Below are 20,201 nucleotides of genomic sequence, written 5' to 3'. Positions count from 1 at the left end.
TCTGCCACCAAGCCAGCCCAGCAGAAAGGGAGCATCTCTTTCCAACAGCAGTAAAAGTCCCACCTCAGACCTTGATTGGCAGGTCTGAGTCATGTGACTACCCCCAAGGCTGCCAGGAGGAGGGGCCAGCCTTTCCAAAAAAACGTAGACTCAGTTGGGAAGGAGGGGGAATGTCCCAAAAGGCAAAGAAGAATGAGAGGCACAGTAACCACTATCGTCCACCCCTACCCTTGTGGACCTGTCCACCTGCACCGCGGAGCCCTGCAGCAACACCTTCGTGGAGGTCAGCTGCTCAGAGAGCAGGGTGGTGTGCAGGAGAGGCAGCCTGCAGAATATTTCTCTTCTAGAGTCACAGTCCTTTTGTGCTTTTAGAGCTCTCAAATAAATCATAAGCCTGGAGGTTATGATTTCCAAGGACAGTCTTCTTCTATGTGTCTGCTTCTTTTTCATTTTATTCACTAGTTTGTTGTATTTTTTAGATTCCACTTATAAGTAATATCATACAGTATTTGTCTTTCTCTCTCTGACTTATTTCACTTAGCATAATGAATATAGTTCATCCGTATTGCTGCAAATGGCAACATTTCATTCTTTTTTAAGGCTGAGTACTCATCAATCAACTTTATTTGTTTATTTTTGTATTTTCTTTTTTTCTTTTTTCTTTTGGTCGTGTCGGCTCTTCGTTGCGGCGTGCAGGCTTCTCTCTAGTTGTGGTGTGTGGGCTCCAGGACCCATGGGCTCTGTAGTTTGCAGCACACAGGCTCTCTCATTGAGGCGCGGGTGCGCGGATTTAGTTGCCCCGCGGCATGTGGGATCTTAGTTTCCCGACCAGGGATGGAACCGGCGTCCCCTGCACTGGAAAGTGGATTCTTTACCACTGGACCACCAGCAAAGTCCCCATCAATCAACTTTAAATTGGACCTCTCAGTCTGTGAGTCCCAGCCCTTCTGCCTGCTTTGTAGGACAACGTTCTGTTACCTTTATGCTGTCACTTATTTAGAATTTTCCAGATATCTAGAAAATCTCTGATTCACATCTCAGCTCTACAGATTTCTTTCCCTTTGGATATCTTCTCACATTTCACTGGCATCTGGGGAGGAAGAGCAGCTAAATGTGTGCTTGTTCCTCCACTGACTTAGAAGAATTCATATTCATTTTGCTTCTCTGAACTTTTAAAATGAGTATGCATCATTACATTCATAATAAGAAAAATAAAAACCAAAGCTATTCTTAAAATGGGAGGGGTTTAGAAACATGTTCTGGTCAGGCAGAAAAGAGAAGCATCGTGTCAGTGATTTGTACTGAGCATTATAGCACTGACCAGGAAACCACCTTCCCACAGTGCTTCAGGCTGAATGAGTAAGAGGCTGCAGAGTTCTGCCATAGAGCCCAGGGTCTCACCTGTGCTTTTTATCCTCCCAAGCTGAATTAGAAATGGTGTTAATGCAGTAAGAGTGTCAAATATAAAGCCTGCTATTAAACAGATGTGTCAGCTAGTGGCTTCAAATGGCGAGCATTTATCAGCTTGCTCTTTGGAGGGACTCAGGTGCATGGTTCTTCTGCTGGTCTTACCGAGGGTTACTCATGTGTCTTCAGTCAACCGGCAGTCGGTGGCCTCACTCACCTGTCTAGGGGTTGGCTGGCTATTGGCTGGGGCAAGAGGGGGGATTGGGCCAAGTGTCTCTTGTCATCCCAAAGGCTATCTTGGGCTTGTTCACATGGCGATGGGTTGCAGGGCTTCCACGAACAGCAAGAGAGGAAGCTGCCAGGCTCTGGACTCACACAGCATCACTTCCACCAGTCTCTGTGATCAGAGCAAGTCATAGGCCAGCCCAGATCCAAGGAGTAGAGACCACATCTTGATGGAAGGAGCTGCAAAGTATTGTGGCAACTTTTGCAATCCACCATTTCATCATTCTGTCCTTTAATGCTAATTTTCTGTTTTCTAATTCTGTGTTGTCCTCAGGGTTCTGAGGATCCAGTCTCTGGAATGGTTCTACAATAATGTGAAGAGCCGCTTCAAACGCTTTGGCAGCGCCAAGGTCTTGAAGAACCTGTACAGGAAACACCGGCTGGAGAGTGGAGGGTGCTTCGACATCCTAGGTACGCTGGCTGCCTGCCATCTGGGAGTCTTTGGGGGGTTGGCAGGATAGAAGAATGCCTGGCTTGGAGGCCCTGTACACTACGGCACACTCACCTGGGACAGAGAAAGTGGCTTAAATAATCTGGTTCTAGTAAGGAGCAGAAATAGAAGGACACATACCAAGATTCTAAGTTTTAAGTCCTTTGATTCCAGCATCTCCACTGGGCTGGATATGTTAGCAGCTGGGAGGACCAAAGTGTTTCTGCATATTGTGGACATTTTAATTCCAAATCCCTAGAAATTAAAGATTCTTGACCATCTTTCCCTAACGATTAAAACATTGGAAATTCATCTTTGTTTGGTTGTGTAGACTAGGTCTGCACTCAGAGGATATGCCCCCCACTCCTCTTCCTTCCTACTCCAAAATTCTATACATACCAGGCCCAGAGTTTAATGTAATGGGAGAGTTAGAAAAGTCTCAGCTTCCTCCCAGGAAGTTTAAAGGATGAATTCTACCTATGCTGTTAAGATAACCAATGTAATTAGAATGAGAAATTATATTCTTGATTCCTATTGGACCAGCCAGTGGAAAGAAATGGTTGTCAGAATATGAACAGCATGTCCTCCCAGAAAAGGCTATTTTTTTCTGTGTAGAGGAAGATTTTTTCATCACTTTGCTGACACAGGTAAATGCTTTTTATCCATGAGAAAGAGGGAAGAAAAAAAATCTCATTTGGAGCTTTTTCACCGTCATTATTTTACATTGTTGTATTCTCAATAAAGTCTTTGGTTGTGTCTTATCTAAAAATATGCCAGCCACTGAGACAAGGGGGAGATAGGATGGAAGCATTAAACACGGAGACTCATTAGGGCCTTTTGTGTTAGTCGTTAGAATCTCTGTCTTTCGAACCACTCAGGAAGCCTGTAGCTAAGAGAGCAGGGCTGAAGGTCTCCACATATTATTTTTATCTTCTCTTTGCTGATTTTTCTAAAAATGTTCCTCTAGGAACAAAGACAAAAAAGAAATAAAGCTTAAAAGTAATCATGTTAACAGTAGGTTTTCAACCCAAAGAGATACCTCAAGAAAGTTCCAGAATAGAATTGTCTCATCATTTGCATCCCATACTTTCTTTCTTGTTCATCCTTGCGTCTGCTTCAGGTACCGCTTTACATGTCACCACATTCACATCTCATAGGTGTTCTCTCCTGCTTCATGCAAAGTGAGGGGGAGAAGCAAACTCATTTGGAGAATCCTATAAACAGTACAACTCTGGTCTCTTTCTGTTTCTCCCTCGGGTCCCACAGGTGGAGCAAGGGAACATGAATTACAAGTGGGCGGGCAAAAGGCTTTGAAATGTTCAAGTGTCATTTTCTTGGGAATAACGAATCATTTGCTGGGAATAACGCTGCCACTATTGAAGCAGATTTAGGTCCCAGGCCCTCTGTGATTCACCATGTCTCTCATCTGGGCCTCAATCACAGCACTTATCACATTGCATCCAGGTGATGGTTCACAAAGCTCCTCTCCTGCTGGACCAGGCAGAAGCAATAGCTTCTTCATCTCTGTGTTCCCAAAGTGTGGCCCAGTGGCTGGCACCTCTTAGGTCCTCAATACTACACAATTCAGTCTTAAAAGCACTTTGTGGGTACCAAGACACTTCATAGAAGTACTAGAATCAGTTGCTTTAACACGATTTGTATCTCATTTTAAACTAAGATTTCCTTTTGAGCAACATGAAGACAAGCAGGCAGGAGACAATTTATGAGATGGTACTCAAATCTGTAAAGTCGTGATCATAAAACAGTGAGAGCGATTCTACATACCACCTAAAAAATTGAGTTACACCTCAAGTATGGAGAAGTCTCCCGTGCGTAAGTAGTGTCCTGGTTATGTTAGATGACCGTGGAGACATCAGCATTAGCTTCTACCTACCACCCAGCACCTTGGTATGGTTGTCATCTGCCATCCTCAAGCCCGACTACACGTTAGAATCACCTCATGAGCTTTGAAAAAGTGCCAGAATCATCTTCCACCCCCAGTCAATTACTTCCGAATTTCTGGAGGTGGCCCCGGAACAGATATTTTTTAATGCTCTCTGGGTTATTTTAAGACACAGCCAAGACTGAGAACCTCAGCTAGAACTTCACTATAATTCGTATGGTAGAGTTCTGCATAAGATGGTTCTGTCGTCAACTACATCTGAGGGTACTTAGTTTCAGAATTTTGATTGTCAGAACATAATCTACAGGGTGCAAGACCTGTGCTCTGCTCCAGGACTCTCAGTATAAAACTCCTTTTATCTACGAAACACCTCCACTGCATGGACCAGTGTAGTTTGCCATAAAAAAACACTCAGTCCATTGAAAATTCACTGAGTTCACAGAATCTTATGGGTTACCCATCACATGTACCCGTTGCACAGCCATCAGTCCCAAGCTCGCTTACTCCTCCTGCAGCCCATATCAGGTGACCAGATTAGGCATAACTGGAGACCCATTCATTTTGTCAGATAAATCTAAGACTTATTCTTTCCTTCAGTAAACATTTATTGAATGCCTGGTTTAAGACCTGCGAGTGACAAGACGGGCAAGACCCTGCCATCTCAGAGCCAACGTTGCAGTGAAGTCAGAGAAATAAGTAAATAGATTTATAAAAAAACATAATGTCCAATGCTCTTGTGGTTTATCTGATAGATTCAGTGTGACATTTTTAACAGTTATTCTAAAAAGAAGCACTACATGAAAAGATGAAAGTAGCCCTTATTAATATACTTAACCCCTAGACAATTTGGTAAACAATACATACACTTATTTAGTATTGGATAACTAAAATGGGGAAAATAAATCTTGCTTTTATTTATTAACGTGATATATCTATTTTTGACACAATTCTTGGAAAGGTCTATGATACCCTTCATGTGGGATTTGACTAACAACATGGTCTTTTAAAAACACTGAGTCGCCTGAAATTGGAGGTTCCTCCAGCTCATGGAAGCTCTGACTTGATGTCTGGCTGCTGTGTCAGTGCTTTCCAAAACAGTTCAGTTGTTTTCTGCCCTTGGAAAAATCCCATCATCCTAAATGACACAGAAGTTCCCACCTATGAATTTAAAGGGACACAGGGAGAGTTGTTGTACTAGAAGATTTATAATCATGGAAAACCAGAGCCTGCCCTGGTCAGCGCAGTTCTCCCAAAGATGTTTTCAGATCTTCTCCTCCCCCATCACGCTCCCCACCACCCTCCCCCTTGTCTCAGGAGACGGCCTCACCGCCTCCTTCGCAGGGCAGACCGTGTACACCTCCGCACCTGATCTGTGTCACCTTCCACGTAGGTCTCAAGTTCACGCAGCCCTTCTGTCTTGCCTTTCAGCCTCTCTCTTAACTGGTTCCTTCCTATTGATTTGTAAACATGCCCAGTCTCTCCCATTTCCTAAGCCCTTCCTGGACTGCAGATTTTCCGCCACTTCTGCCCTGCCAGCCATGCTCCTTCCCATCACAGGGACACTCCAGAGGGGGGGCCACGCTCTCAGCTTCCTCTCTCGACACCCACCCTCTCCCTCTTCCAAGCTGTCCTCCACACAGCAGCCGGCGTGCACCTTTAGGTGTGTTTAGAAACACACACCTAACCAGACCACCCCTGTGGAGCCTTTACTGGCTTCAAGTGGCTTCATGGTGGGACAAAGATCAGAACACTGATGTGGCCACCGTGACCTGTGCGGTCTGCCACCAGCCCATCTCACCCCAGGCTCCCTCTCCTCTCACAGCCCAGCCACGCGGCCTCTGTTTTAGCTCTTCAGATGCACCCTGCTGTCCCCACTGCCTGTGCCTGTGCAAGCTGTTTGCTCTGCCCTGGACTCCCTCCCACCCCCACACCCCTTTGGCTGGTTACTTACTCTCTAGGTCAGTCTTCCCTGCTGAACACTTGCCCTATTCTATGAACCACCCAGTCACAGCACTCAACATATCTATAGTTTTATATTTATTTATATAAATTTTTGGTTAATGAATTCTCACCCACTAGACTATCAAGGTTGTCAGGGCAGCGAGGATTTCTGGCTTTGCTCACCAGTACACCCTAATGCTCAGCCCAGGGCCAGGCATCTACTAGGTGCCCATGAAATATCTGCTGGATGAATGAATGGCTGCCAGATGCAGCCAAGCCAAAGTGAAATATTTGCACTTAGATGTATAGCCTGGGAACTGAGGCAATGACTTATCTTAAAGCCTTATTTTGTAAGTGAGGAAATGGAGACCCAAGAAGGTAAAGTCACTTCATTATGGTCACAGAGCTGGAATAAGTGACTATGGGTCTTTTGAAAGGCTGGTCAAAAAACACAAACACAGACAATGGTATATGGTCAGACTGAGTCCCCGTGGCAGGCCGCACACTAATGACCTATTTCATAAAGGTAGCAGCCTGCTGACCCCACTGCAGATGCCTACGGCAGTTACCCTAAGAGTTCCCACACCGGAGCCCCGTGCAGCCCATCCAAGGAAGCACGGGCTGTATTATGTGTATCAAAGGTCTACTGCTTAGTTTGACTTGACATCAATAGCATTTCCCCCTTTTGAGCTAAGAGCTGTAGACCCATATTTATTTTCTTGGTTCTATCAGTGTTTTCCACCAGCATCCAATTCAAGAATTTTTCTGAGCCCCCTGCTGTCTCAGTGCTATCTTGGGTACTGGGGATACAATACAGTAATTTAAAAAGGAAAGAGACATCATCCACACCTCCACACCTTCAAAGATCTCTTTTGATGAATTAATATGTGAACACAAATGGTAAATCCCCAACTTAAAAAAGGTTTAGCCAACTGCTCTTCCCAGCCTGGAACCAAGATAGGGTGTGTGTTCAACTGAGAGAAGACCAGAGAAGAGGCAGTGGGCCTTAAAAGATCAAATGCCATGGCTTACCTTGTTTTGCTCTGGGTTTGTTTCCACTAACTGTTAATGACAGTTTACTCACTGGCTAAAGGCCACTGTTTAGATTGATGCCATGGACAGCAGCTAAAGACCAGGCATGCAGTGTCTCATCACCCATCATGAGCAGAGTTCTATCATTATCACAGTTTTTCTAGTAAGGAAGCCAAGTGTCCGAGAGGTTAAGTAACTTGATCAAGGTCACACAACTAGTCATTTGCAGGTCCAGGAAATGAGCTCATATCTCTGACTTCAATCTATTATTCCATGTTTGATTCCATATTGCCTCCAAGGAAGGCTCTGGAAGAAAGTTGGGGGTGGAAGCGTTGCTACACAAGGAATTAGTATGAGAAAGAAAAATGTGACTGGTCAAAATTGGTAGCATTACTGTAGAACCCAGTGATTCCCTAAACCTATTTGCAAGGCTAACAATCAAAGTGGGTAATGGTGGTCTGCCAACTCAGTGACATGGTGCACCGGGCTCACTGAAGACCTTGGATAATCTTATATCTCCTCTGTCTCCTCCTCTCTCTCTCTCTCTCTCTCTCTCTCTCTCCCTCTCTCTCAGGAGGAAGCTTTTTTGAGGCAAACCTGGAGAATGAAGGAAGTATTTCAGGCAGTGACTCAACATTTTATAGGCAGTCAGAAGGTAAGTTTGCTTAAGGGTTTACACCTAATGGGAGGTTAGAGCACTACAAACACCTTCAGACCGTCAGGGTCCCCCATGGCACTGGAACCACTGATGCAACTCTGTTATTGTGTGTGAGAGTCTCCCTGGGTCTTCTTTTATTGCCATTTGTGTGAATCCATCATCAAAATAGGTGAATATATCTAAGGTGTAGCCTAGAGAAGTACATTCCCTACCAACCACTAGATACTTACAGTCAACTAGTGTGTGCTTTTCTGGAGTTGGACTATGACAATCAACATACTCACTTGTGCAATTAATATTAAAATATTCTTATAAAGAATGTACCATTAACTGATCAACTTTTACTTTTTTATACCAGTACAGTCATCCCCTTAGAGCAAAGGTTAAAAGCAAAACAAACTTCTTCCAATTCCAAATAAAACCTCCTCCAACACTCCGGCTCCTTCTCCAAAGTACTGGGTGTTGGGAACAGGTGCCTCCTAGTCCCCCTGGTCCTGTGGCCCCCCACAGTGCTTCTGCACTCTCTCTGTTCTCTCCTTGGGCACCTTCTCATGAAGGTCTCATCCTCTATCATCCTTGCTGCCTGAGACTTCTCCCTGGGAGAAGTCACATGGCTTTGGTGCACCTCTGTCTGAATGCCTAGCCCTTACTTCAGCCCAGAGTTCTAGACTCGGTGTTCTGATGCTTGGTCACCAAGACCTGCAGCTCCTCCAGGGATCTTAACTTCAGCATATCCCAGTCAATCTCCTCAGCCACTTAAGTCCACCAGCAAGACTTACCTTTTCCTCAATCCCCCTCCCCACTTCCACCCAGTCACCCAAGTTCCTATGGGTTCTATTTGCAATCCCATCCTTTTCTTTCTGTTCCAAGGTCTATGGCCTGAGCGCCTCCCTGCCCTCAACTCTCCTGTATTAATATTAATTTCAGTAACCATCTGTATCAGCCAGGGTTCTCCAGAGTAACAGAACCAATAGGGTATGTACATATAACACACACACACACAAAAAGAGGTTCGTTTCAAGGACTCAGCTCACACAACTGCAGGGCCTGGCAAGCCCACAGAATAGGTCAGCTGACTAGAAACTCTAGTAGGAGTTGATGCTAAGTCTTGAGGCAGAATTTCTTCTCTGGGAAACCTGTTTTTGCTCTTAAGGCCTTTCAACTGATTGGATGAGACCTACTCACATTTTCAAGGGTAATCTCCTTTACTTAAAGTCAACTATGGTAACCATAATGTGGACCACACCTACAAAACACCTTCATAGCAACACCTGGGTTAGTGTTTGATTAAACAGCTGGGTGCTATAGCTTCACCAAGTTGACACATAAAACTAACAGTCCCCCCCACCTGACTGGTCCTCTGAACTTCGGTCACTCTGCCTCTGCCTTCTTATCCTCCCTCCGCACCCCACCAGTTTTTATCTCTGAAACACCCTCTCAAGCCTTCACTTTCAGCCCAAACATCTTAGTGCTCCACTCCACCTCATGCCAAAATCACAGACGTGGCCTCCAGCCTTTTTGATGGCTCTAGGCTCTTCCTCTCCAGGGCTCTGTGGAAGCTGGTGACTATCCCCATCATAGGATCTCCAGCATACCTCTTAGCAGTTACCTACGCACCTGATCACCCAATAGCTCGGAAAGCACACGAGGGCATGGGCTCAGCTCGCGTCTGTCGAGGCATCACTGGGACCCTCAGAGAGCCTAGTGCTGGGGAGGTCTTGGTGCACTTTGAATCAACAAGAATTTGTGGGGCGCCACTTCTATGAAGAATACATTGATTCTCAGAGGCAAAGAATATACAAACCAATTTTCACTGCAAAGTAAAGGAGCTGTTACAGTGGAGGATTACTGGACTGAATGTCAATATTATGACATAGTATGAGTGTGTTTTGTGTTTGGTATTGCAATCATTGTTGCTTTTGTTGTGGTCATCCATTTACAATGCTTGGTGTCAGTCTATCTCTTGTAAAAATAAAATACAGTGTGTGTGCGTGAAAAAAAAAAAAAGAATACATTGATTGGTATCTTGAAGAAGAGAGATGGGAGATACAGTGTCTGTCTCCAGGGAGCACTGAGTGCGGTGACAACTTAAATTTTATAGACTCTTCTTATAGAAACACTGGGGAAATTATGTGTTCACTCAGCCACCTGAGGGGTGCCGAGCCCTGAGCTGGGTTGCCCCTGTGTGTCTCTGTCAGGACTGTCACAGCCAGCCTGTGATGTCCTTGTCAGCTGCCTGGCTAGATGGCTTTGACTTTAATTGGGTTGGTTTGGGAGATTTTGTTATGTTTGCCAAATGCCACTTTCTGTCCACATGTGCGTCTTTAGGAGCCTAAGAAGCGTGAATTAAGTATTTCAATTAAGGGATTGATTAATTAATGAATTGATATATTTACACCTTGTCTCATTCTACAAAGAATCTGAGGCAGCTTTCAGGAGATATGCATGTGTTAAAAAATGCATGACTAGGAGATTATAAATGGAAACAGGAGGTTGAAATCGGGGAAAAGGAGACATAGGCAAGCAGCCCCTGCAGACCTCTGTTCTTGTGCCTGATGTGAGTCGGGCTTCTGGGGTGAACTGAGAGGAATGGTAGAAATTCTCACTTCCAAGTAAGAAGCAAAAAATCTAGTACCTCCAGGAAGCAAAACTCTTCCAAGTATTTGACTTCAAAAAGAATTTTGTCACCTGCAGAAGTCCTTTGACTTGGGAAAACTTCCGTTTGTCACCATATGCAAAAAATATGTTCCCTAAATATATGATAGCATTATTTTTAAAAATCATGTTGGCTTGTGTTTATCTCACTTTCGTGGTTAAAATCACGGGATTTGGAGACAGAGAGCCCTGAATTCAAATCTCAGCTCTCTGTCTCACTGCGCAACGTTGGGTGAGTTATTTGACCTCTCTGTGCTTCAGTTCTCTCATCTATAAAACGGTGCCTACTCAATGAGTTGTTGGAAGGATCCACTGTGATCATGTATGAGACCCTCGGTCTGCGGCCCAGCACGTGGTTGAGCTCGGCAAGATCGGCCAATGTTATCGATAGTATGGGTTTAGAGTCTAAAAAATTCTTCCATGGATTTTGTCTTTGCATTAAACCATGAGCACAGCCCTTAGGAGATTTCACAATTTTCCTCCCTATCATCACAATGATACATTACGTGCACAAAATAAAACAGAATCTTTATCTGAGAAAGTAGATGAAGAACCGTTATTTCCTTATATTAAGCCCTTTGGTCCAGTCGTCTTTAAGCCACTTTGTATGTTTTGGAGCTTGTCCTTGCCTTTCAGAAAGCGGTCTATGTTCTGTTTCCTGTCTAGGACGTAGCATGATGGACACCTTGGCTGTCGCCCTACGGGTGGCTGAAGAGGCCATTGAAGAAGCGATCTCCAAAGCAGAAGCCTATGGGGACAGCCTGGTATGCTCCCCCCGCCCCGTCACAACGTCTGTCTGGGAGCAGGTGTGGGTGGGGCCCTGGCTGCCAAGAGAAAGTGCAGGTTGTGGGGAAAGCGTCGTCATGATAGCCATCCTTGACTAGAGCCTATCCTCCCCCTGCATTTGTGGTCAGGACTCCTGAGAAAGCGATTGCCAAGTCTCCCAAACACACCCACAGCTCACGACATTCTCTTCCTCCCTCTGCAGGACAAGCAGAATGAGGCCAGTTACCTGCGGGACCACAGGGAGGAGCTGACTGAGGAACTGGCCACGACCATCCTGCAGAAGGTAGGTGGGCCCTAGCGTCCAGATGGCTGCAATTTACCACCCTGGCCTGGACCAGGGCCTTTGGTGAGCAGAAGAGCCGCCACAGGCGCCTTTGTTGTCTTGGGCACCATTTCTTCTGTTCTTCTCACTTTCTCCATTGTACCCTGGGGCTAATGCAGAGGGGTTGAATTGCACTGCAAAAACTAAGCGGTGTGAACGTGGTTGCCTTTAGGGATTGAGCTGGTGGGTGAGGAGCCAGGAACCCAGCCCAGAGACCTTCGTACAAATGGACTCATTAAATCCAAGTGGCCATGCCCAAACTAGCAAGCGGTGCAAACAAGTTGAAGCCTTCCCTCGTGATGCTTGGTATCTGCCCCCTCCTTAGGGCTTTCAGACACTTCCTAAAGTCAGGATGTACGGCCAGAGACTCTGGGTTTGCGATCCACTTCCACTATTTATGAGCTGTGTGTCCTTAACCGATAACCCCTGAGCCTCATTCATCATCTGTACAATAGGGAGAGTTATAGTACGTAGCTCTTAGAATTATTTTGACAATTAAATGAGGTAAAGCATATATGGTGCCAAGCACAGAGACTGGCACACAGTAGGCACTTAATAAATAGAAGTTGTCAGCATTGTAAAAAGACTACTTGTAAACTGTAAGGTGATGTAGAATGTTCAAGGCTTTAGTTGTGCTGTTTTATCATAAGACAGACCTGAAATCAGATGGTATTCTGTTGAAACTAAACTCTTTTCTTTTTTTAAGATTTTTTTTTGATGTGGACCATTTTTTTAAAAATCTTTTTTGAATTTGTTACAATATTGCTTCTGTTTTATGTTTCGGTTTTTTGGCCACGAGGCATGTGGGATCTTAGCTCCCCAACCAGGGATTGAACCTGCACCCCCTGCACCAGAAGGCAAAGTCTTAACCACTGGACCACCAGGGAAGTCCCTGAAACTAAGCTCTTACGTGGCTAAAAATTTCCCAGAGATGGTCCCAGTTACCCCACATAGCACTGGAGCCCTCTTCAATAATGTGTCCCCTTTGTCACCCGCCTCCTCCCCAGATCATAAGAAAACAGAAGAGCAAAAGTGAGCAGCACGTGGAAGAGGAGCCGGAGTGGCCACAGCCCCAGAGCTGCCGTGTGAAGGCAGCTGACGAGGGGACCACAGCCTCCCCAGGAGGCCACCGAGCTTCCACCACCTCCTGGGTGAGTCCCCACGCCATGCCGGCCCACCCCCTACAGGTGCCTTGCATGTGTGCAGGTCAGAGCCGTTCTCCCCACAGAAATGGGGACACCACGCTTAACATCTATAGTTAGCACATGTGCCCATCAGACAGCCTGAGGTTCCTGAAGGGCAGGGAGAGACGCAGAGAGCGCTGAGTGGGGGCCAGGAGGCCTGGGCTCTTACACACATGGAGGTGGGTTTTTACACAGAGACCAATCTGGGAAAAATAACGATGTCAATAGGCTTTTGAAAATTAATCCTGAAAAGAGTTGTACTGAGTCCCATGGGAAAAATGGCTTTCTGAAGGGCAGGTGTGCTCTTACAACTTGAGCACTTGCTTTACTGAAACTGAGAAATGACAACGAGAGAATTGCCACTGCCTTCTGAGGTCACATCTGGACGTGGGCGGGAAGTCGGGGTGTGAGTAGACCTTTTTGTTCGTCATCCCCAACCACAAAGCACAGTGTCCTTCCTGTGCCCCGAGGGTCTGGGCCTGCCACGTCTGCGGTAGAGTCACCAAGCCCGTAAAATCCTTTGGTATGTGTTTAAGCAGCCCCGGCAAGGACGTGTAGAAAATGGGATAGAGGCTGGGCCCTCGGTGTGGAAATTCAGCAAGAAAGAGCAGGACTGGCCAGCAGGTCTGGTGTTCTATCAGCTGCAGGTGCCCACAGTCATAGCACAGGGCAAGGGACAGGGCAACACACAGGTGCAATTTAAAACTGGAAAGGCAGAATAAAAAAGAATGAAATAATGCCATCTGCAGCAATGCGGATGGACCTAGAGATTATCATACTAAGTGAAGCACAGGGAACTATATTCAATATCTTATAATAACCTATAATGGAAACAATCTGAAAAACTACATATATGTAAGTGACTCACTTTGCTGTACAACTGAAAATAATACAATATTGTAAATCAACTATATTTCAATTAAAAAAAAAACTGGAAAGGAAGACATGGGAAAAGCACCCCATCACACGTTATTTCTTTTACTCTCCACCAAAAGGTGGGGACAGGTATTATTGGGCCCATTTTATAGGTAAAGAAACTATAGTTTTAGCATAACTTGCCTAAGCTCCCACAGCTAGTGATCAGGGGGGTCGGGAGTTGAATACCTTTTTCCTGTTCCAAAGCTTTTGATCGAGCTTCCTCCTCTAAAACGTGAGACCAATGGACTCGATCCCTAAGGTCCCTTTCACCCCAGAGGTTCTAGGTCTGCACTGTCCAGTATGGTGACAAGACACAAGTGACAATTTAATTAAAGTTAAATTTAAAATCCAGTTCTTCAGTCACACTGGCCACATTTTAAGTCCTCAACAGCCCCTGGGACTGGTGGCTACTTTATCGGGCAGTGCAGATACAGAACATTTCCAGCCTCCCTGAAAAGTTTTCTTACACAGCTCTGGTCTAGGGAGCTAGATAAAGACGGTGCAAGAAGCAGAGGGCATAAAAGCAGAAATGTTTCTGGAGGCTGGCCAGAGCCTGGACGTGAACCAGCAGGCCAAGCCTCGGTTCTTGGGGACTTCGAGGAAGGTGGCTCTCCCACCTTTCCACGAGCCGTTCTCGCCCCAGACGCTCATCTTCCTCATCTGCCTGAGCCCCACTCCAGGGGCGCTGACTCACGGGGTCTGGGGCGGAGCTGGGCATCAGTACATTGACCCAAAGCTGGCGGGGGATGCCGGGAAGGCTGCAGGCTTAAGGACGGCCTCTTCATGATATCTTCAGGAGGGCACCCTGACCTACAGACCCTGGATGGCCCTAAACCAGTGGTCTCCTGGCAGTGCTTCCTCCTTTATCCTCAGTTCTCCGAGGACACGAATACCCTGGCTCCAGGGGTAACTATGCAGAATCCCATAACACTGCAGGCCTCCCTCCTTGGGCTGAACTGCAAAACCCAAACTTAATCCATCCCCATGCTGACAGGATTTCTCATCTATTCTCTTGAAAGAAAGTTCAGTGTGATTGTCCTCTTTTTAATTTCCTCCTTTATTGTGTGGTTCTCTGCCAGTAGGGGGGTCAGTGCAATCTAGCTTTCAAAGCCTTAAGATGCAATATCCTGAAAGGCACCAGTGCAGGGGTTATAATTCATTTAGTGCCTATTTCTTTGGGTGCGTGTATATAAAAAGTCGTCTCTCTATTAATACGGTGATCCTATTGATAATAATGATGACAGCAGAGGCTGGGCATACGCTATGCCCGGGGACTAAGGTGCATCTCTGTCTGACTCTGTCTCTTCTCTATCCTTCCCTATTTTCCTCAGCCTTTTCCCTTTGTGCTTTTGTCATTTTCCTCCCTCACATTTGCTCACTCCTTTAAATGACTATAGGGCAGACCTAAAGTATTTTTCATTATTGTTATAATTATTGGATTGAGTTTAATGACTATGCCCGACCCTAAAAATACAAAGCAAAGCTATGTCTCAGTTGTTATTCATATGAACACTGTTATCGATCCCTTTGCCCATAAACCCTTGATACTAAAAACATTCTCTCCCTGTTTTATGATGTGGGCTCCTTGAGAGCAAAGACTTATTTTGAAGCCATGACTGGTGCCCCAGGGAGCCTGCCCTGGTGGCGATGATGATAATCACTGCAGTCACAGCAACAATATACCATTCCAAGAAATACAGGTAGAACAGGACGCTGCTGCCCACACGGGGGACCAGCGGCTGCAGAGGAAGATTTAACAAAGGTAACTGATGATCACACTGCAAGTTTTGCCTAGAGCTTCAGAACCAGCTGGTTTGGATGGCAGGTCCTGCTGGGTTGGAGCATGCTAGCCAGGAGTGCCTTGTCCCCAGGCTTTCAGCAAAGGGTGTCAGGCACAGCAGCAAGAGGGCATGGAAGAGCATCACCTCGGAGCCAGACAGACCCAAGGTCAAGCCCTGCCTCCGCCCTGCGCCAACCTTGTGCTTGGGCAAGTTATTCCAGGCTGCCACAACTCACTCATGTGCACCCAACTGGACTGAGTGAGGGGATGGAGGTCTTGCCCTGGCTCAGTGGCAGAGCTTAATAAATGCTATTATTTTGACTGATATTTACTGAGTGCATTCTGTGTGCTAGACATGGCACTGATTCCTTTCTGTGAGGAAACTGAAGCTTAGAACAGATCCTCCCAAGATCCCACATAGCAAGAGGAGGAGCTGGTATGGACCCTACCCAACACACTACCCATTCATGCCCAAAGAGTTATGAGGCGGGGCCTGTTTGAACTTCTCAGTCCATCTTTGCAAGGCTTTGCTGGCATGCTAACATCCCTGAACCCATGGACTCCACCCTCCATGCCCAGCCCCGCAGCATACACATGCAGACACTGTAACTCAGGCCCGCCTGACCTGACATCACCAGCCCTGTTTCTTCCATGGACCCTAGGGTGGGTAAGAGGAAGAAAAACAAAAGCTGTGGGTGGGAACAAAAGAGTGGGCACAGAGGGCCCAGCCAGGGAAACAAGGCAAATAAATTAATCAAGTAATCCCATCACTTCCCGGGAGGCACAGAGTTTGAACCAACTGGCAAGTAAAAGTGTCGTGGTTGCGCCATCTTCTGGGCAATATGTTTACTGCAATGAGTTTGTGGCAAAACTGGGTCTAGGGTCTGGGGCTTTTCCACCCTGGCTGGAGACAGCAGGCCAGCAGTGTCCTGAGATGCGCTGGAGTCAGCTCTTTGGGGATTCTTGTGATTGTCAGGGTATAGCTGTTTTTCCTAGTGTGAAACAATGGCTTGCCTGAAATAGATTACAAAAGCCTGGCATCCTCAACTCATGAAAAACATAGATCCCCTCTTCCCTGCTGGGACCACAGAAGGACTTTTCATTGCTTGATCTTGGCTTTTGTAGGTGAGGGAGCATTTTTGTCCTATAGAAGTGGAGCCCAGCCACCTCCTACAGCCACACACATACAGAAATAAAATATTGTTTGAGCCACTGCAAAATGAAATACTATCATTTCCTCTCTTTCAAACATGTATTCAGTGATTTACAGTGAGAAGTTTGAAGATAGAAAAATAAAGACCAGGGTATAGAAAACAGCTCAGGTGAGGCTGCAGTAATACTGCACCTGGCAATAGGCCATCAGCTCCTTAGGGCCACACCTGTGTCTTACATACTACAAATTCAGTCACAAACATGGGACCGAGGGTCACACCCAAAAGACCATCCCTGTCTTCAAGGAGCTCACAGTCTGTGGAGGAGTCGATATGTTGGAATAGGACTGTAGGAGAGACAGGAAGAGCCGTGCGATCACACAGAAGGGGGGTCTTCTTGCCAGTCCAAGGTGGGAGGCGTGTCAAGGGTATGTTCCCCTGAATATATGGGAGTTTGCCATGGAAGGATTTTTTTTCTTCATTTTTAACAACTTCACTTGCCAACAGACTGTCACCCTTAATCTCTGCCTCTGTGATAGCTGCTCATCATCTGTCAAGGATTTCACAAAATTATAGACGGCTCCCTGAATACCCAACCCCAAGAAAACCTTGGTTGTTGTGAAGTATCAGAGCTGCTCAGGGCGCTAGAGACAGGGTCAGTGCTTGCTGTGCCCTCGGAATGATGGAACTGGTACCCAACTGAGAGCCACTTGACGTGTGTGTTAGCTTTTCTCTCCTCCAAGTAAGACCTTGCCCTCCATGACATAAATGAGGATGACAGTGGGCTTCTTCTTTGTTTCTCTTGATCCCCAGTGTCATCCAAGAAGTTAGTAAGATCATCATCATCATCATCATCAGGCACTTCTGAAAACCTATCCTGTAGCCCACCCCAAATCACATTCACTCCACAGTAAACATTCATTGATTTCCAGTTCCGTACCAGTTACTGTGCCAGGGGCTGGGGATGTCACCCTTAGCAGTCCATTAACCTCCTTCAGTTGCTTGCACCAGGCAAAAAAACAGATGTTGCAATAGAGTGTTGTATAACACAGCAAGAATAGAAGCCGCCAGGACCCTCAGCCCAGCTTGAGGAATGGGGTTTCCCACAGACCGTGGCCTGTTTGAACTGAATGCACACTGAATCTCATCTAATCGATAAGAGGGGGAGAGCTCCTCCACTCCTGGGCTGCATTAACCTGTGACCATGCATCGAACGGCAGGTCTGGAGACCCGTCATACTCTCTTCTGTAATCAAAGGGGTGGGAGGCAGTTTGTGACCCTTGGTACACAGCTTAAAGCGTTCCGTAGTTGTTATGCAAACCCATCTTCCTCCTGGATCGGCCTCAAGGTCTTGTGAGGGGAAATAGAAGAGGTTTCCTATGACTCTTTCTGGACCAGAGCTGGCTGTACCACCCTCTCCAACAAAGTGTGCCAGACGCCCTATGTCTGAGGGCTGCTGGGCCCTGGCCTAGCCTGCGATGACGGTGATGCTGGGCCTCGATCCTCAGTCCTCTCTGAGTCTTTTCTCAGACTGGTTAACCATCCTTCGGTGCAAGGCTACAGAGTGCATTGTCCTCTCCCAAAACCCTGGTCATCATGCTCAATTTTCTCACCTATATATCCTGGATCCGGTGTTTGCTATTCTCCTTTGTTATTCTCAAACACCTTTTTAAAGCTCATACTTATTATGCAATTACTGTGTGCAGAGCAAGATTAGGTTTCTGCTTCTCAACAAATTGAGTCACTCAGCCAAGGTGTTGTAGCAGAGGTGGTCTTGGAGCCCAGATACAGCTGAGTCCTGAGTCCAGCCTCAGCCGCCCGAGGGCCCTGCCCACAGCTCTCCAAACATGCTCCCCTCTTGTCTCCTACTCTCAGGACCTGTGGCAGGAGAGGAAGAAAGTTACCAAGATGAGCCAGTTCCTCCCGGGAGAGAAGGCAGCAGGGCTGTTGTTGTTGAGGTTGGCCAGCTGGTGGCGCCAAACTGCCTGGGGCCTGAGTCAGAGATGGGTACTTCGCTTCCTATCTCAGAGACGCTTTCGTTCCTGTTTCACCCATATAGAAAGATCAAAGTAAATCACCAATAGAAGGGAATTCTTTCATTAAATGACAATGGAAAAAATTGGTCTCTGTTTGATGAAATTCCCTACACAGAACATTTGAGCTTCAGATTCTCAGTATAACATTTGTAACATATAGAAATGATACAGCTCAAACATGTTTCTTGTCAGTCATTTGAAATCCCTTTTCTACCACTTGCCCTTAGGTTAGAGTTTATTTTCCTTTTTTTAACTAAATGGGAATGTGTTGCAAAGGCTCTGGGCTTGTGGACTGATCATCCTTGGTTCACTTGTCTATTGCAGCACTTAGATTGTGCTATAACTTTCTACTTACACTGCTGAAATGCTCAGGTTTGGAGGTCTTTGAAGGGAAGATGCTCTCATTTTCATCACACACAGTTGGCCCTAAGAAATCTTGGCCGAGAGAATGGCTGGGTAAACAGGAGCCATGTGAGAACCTGCTCTGTCGGATTCCACCACAACTCTGATGCTTTCTGGCAGGCCTGCGTGCTTGCAATGGAATAAACAGGAACAATGTGTGCCATTATATGGCATGATGCACTGATCTGCAACTTCTAAACCTCAACACGAGAAAAGCCATTACCATCAGCTGTGTCTTCTCCATGCGGTGGGACGCCTGCGGATCTGAAGGCACTCCTCCTGGGGACTGTGCCTTACAAGGTCACCCCTTCCCCTCTTTTCTTTCCACAGCGGTCACAGTCTGTGTTCTCACTCAGCAGAGAAGATGCCCTGAGGACCTCTTCGCTGGAGGTTGCATCGAGGCAGCCGAGGGAGGAGGAGGCGTGGCCCAGCTGGAAGAGCGTGGACAGGCTGGATGAGACAAGTAACTGTTCTAAGCAGCATGTGCTTGGTCTGTGGGTTTCAAAAATGCTGTTGGGAGGCTTCTCGGCTGTCGTGTGGTTGCTCAGCCCTTCCTACCATCAGTCTGAGTGGAGATGTGTCCATTTGGGACAGCTGGGCCACCAAGTCATGAGGTCTCTCGCACAGCACACAATATATAATGTGGACATGTTTCCCACATAGGAAGTTTTCCTTCTGAGACCCGTGAGACAGTGGGCAAGTGTGTTCAGATCACTTGGCTACACAGCCCCCCTTCAGCTACGTGTTCTATGTGGACTAGGAGAAGGTGTCTTATTATATGTAGGCCAGGAACACCAATCCAACCTAGCAGGCATTCATTTCAGTATCCAAGATACCACAGCTAATGTGGTCCTCAAACATTTGCAGGGCTTTTCAACTACTCATGGTAATAAGTGTCTCCACACCATAAAAGTAAACAAATAACAACAAAGAAAGAGCATTTCAAAGTTCAGACTTAGAAACTAACAAATTTAGGGGGTATTATAAGCACTTCTAAAAGACACTCCATTTCACAAAACCATTCCTGCTGAATTATGAGCATTCCAAAAAAATTTGCAAAGGATCTTGGTTTTCAAAACATGATTTTGTGCATAAATTTCTCTAAACTAAGGCACCCATGTGTAATTTATCAGTTGCATAGAAACAAAAAACTTAGTTCAACAACATCACACACAGAAAAATGATTTCATACTCGGCTCAAAAATCCATGCATCTCTCAGGATGAAGATTTAAAATAAAAAATATAAAAGCACTTGTATGGAAAACTGCTGGTTTTTCCGAGGACTGCTCGGTCCTTGACATGCTAAAATG

The 20,201-nt window shown here is 46.1% G+C and overlaps 1 protein-coding gene across 3 annotated transcripts in view; it reads left to right on the top strand.

Moving 5' to 3' along the window:
- LOC118904523 (myosin VIIA and Rab interacting protein) overlaps nt 1-20,201 on the top strand; it is a 222,422-nt gene that overhangs the window by 136,982 nt on the left and 65,239 nt on the right. For 2 of the 3 annotated variants that reach the window (XM_036870745.1, XM_036870744.1), the window contains exons 4-9: nt 1,967-2,103; nt 7,573-7,653; nt 10,978-11,075; nt 11,300-11,380; nt 12,427-12,570; nt 19,221-19,353. In XM_036870745.1, the coding sequence (XP_036726640.1) occupies nt 1,967-2,103; nt 7,573-7,653; nt 10,978-11,075; nt 11,300-11,380; nt 12,427-12,570; nt 19,221-19,353 (674 nt within the window). The remainder of the gene's footprint in view (nt 1-1,966; nt 2,104-7,572; nt 7,654-10,977; nt 11,076-11,299; nt 11,381-12,426; nt 12,571-19,220; nt 19,354-20,201) is intronic. The other variant, XM_036870746.1, reaches the window with a different exon arrangement.

This window comes from Balaenoptera musculus, chromosome 11 (genome assembly GCF_009873245.2).
Source record: "Balaenoptera musculus isolate JJ_BM4_2016_0621 chromosome 11, mBalMus1.pri.v3, whole genome shotgun sequence".
NCBI classification, from domain to species: Eukaryota; Metazoa; Chordata; class Mammalia; order Artiodactyla; family Balaenopteridae; genus Balaenoptera; species Balaenoptera musculus.
The sequence above is the reverse complement of the archived record's forward strand: the minus strand, read 5'-3'. Positions and strand labels throughout refer to the sequence as shown.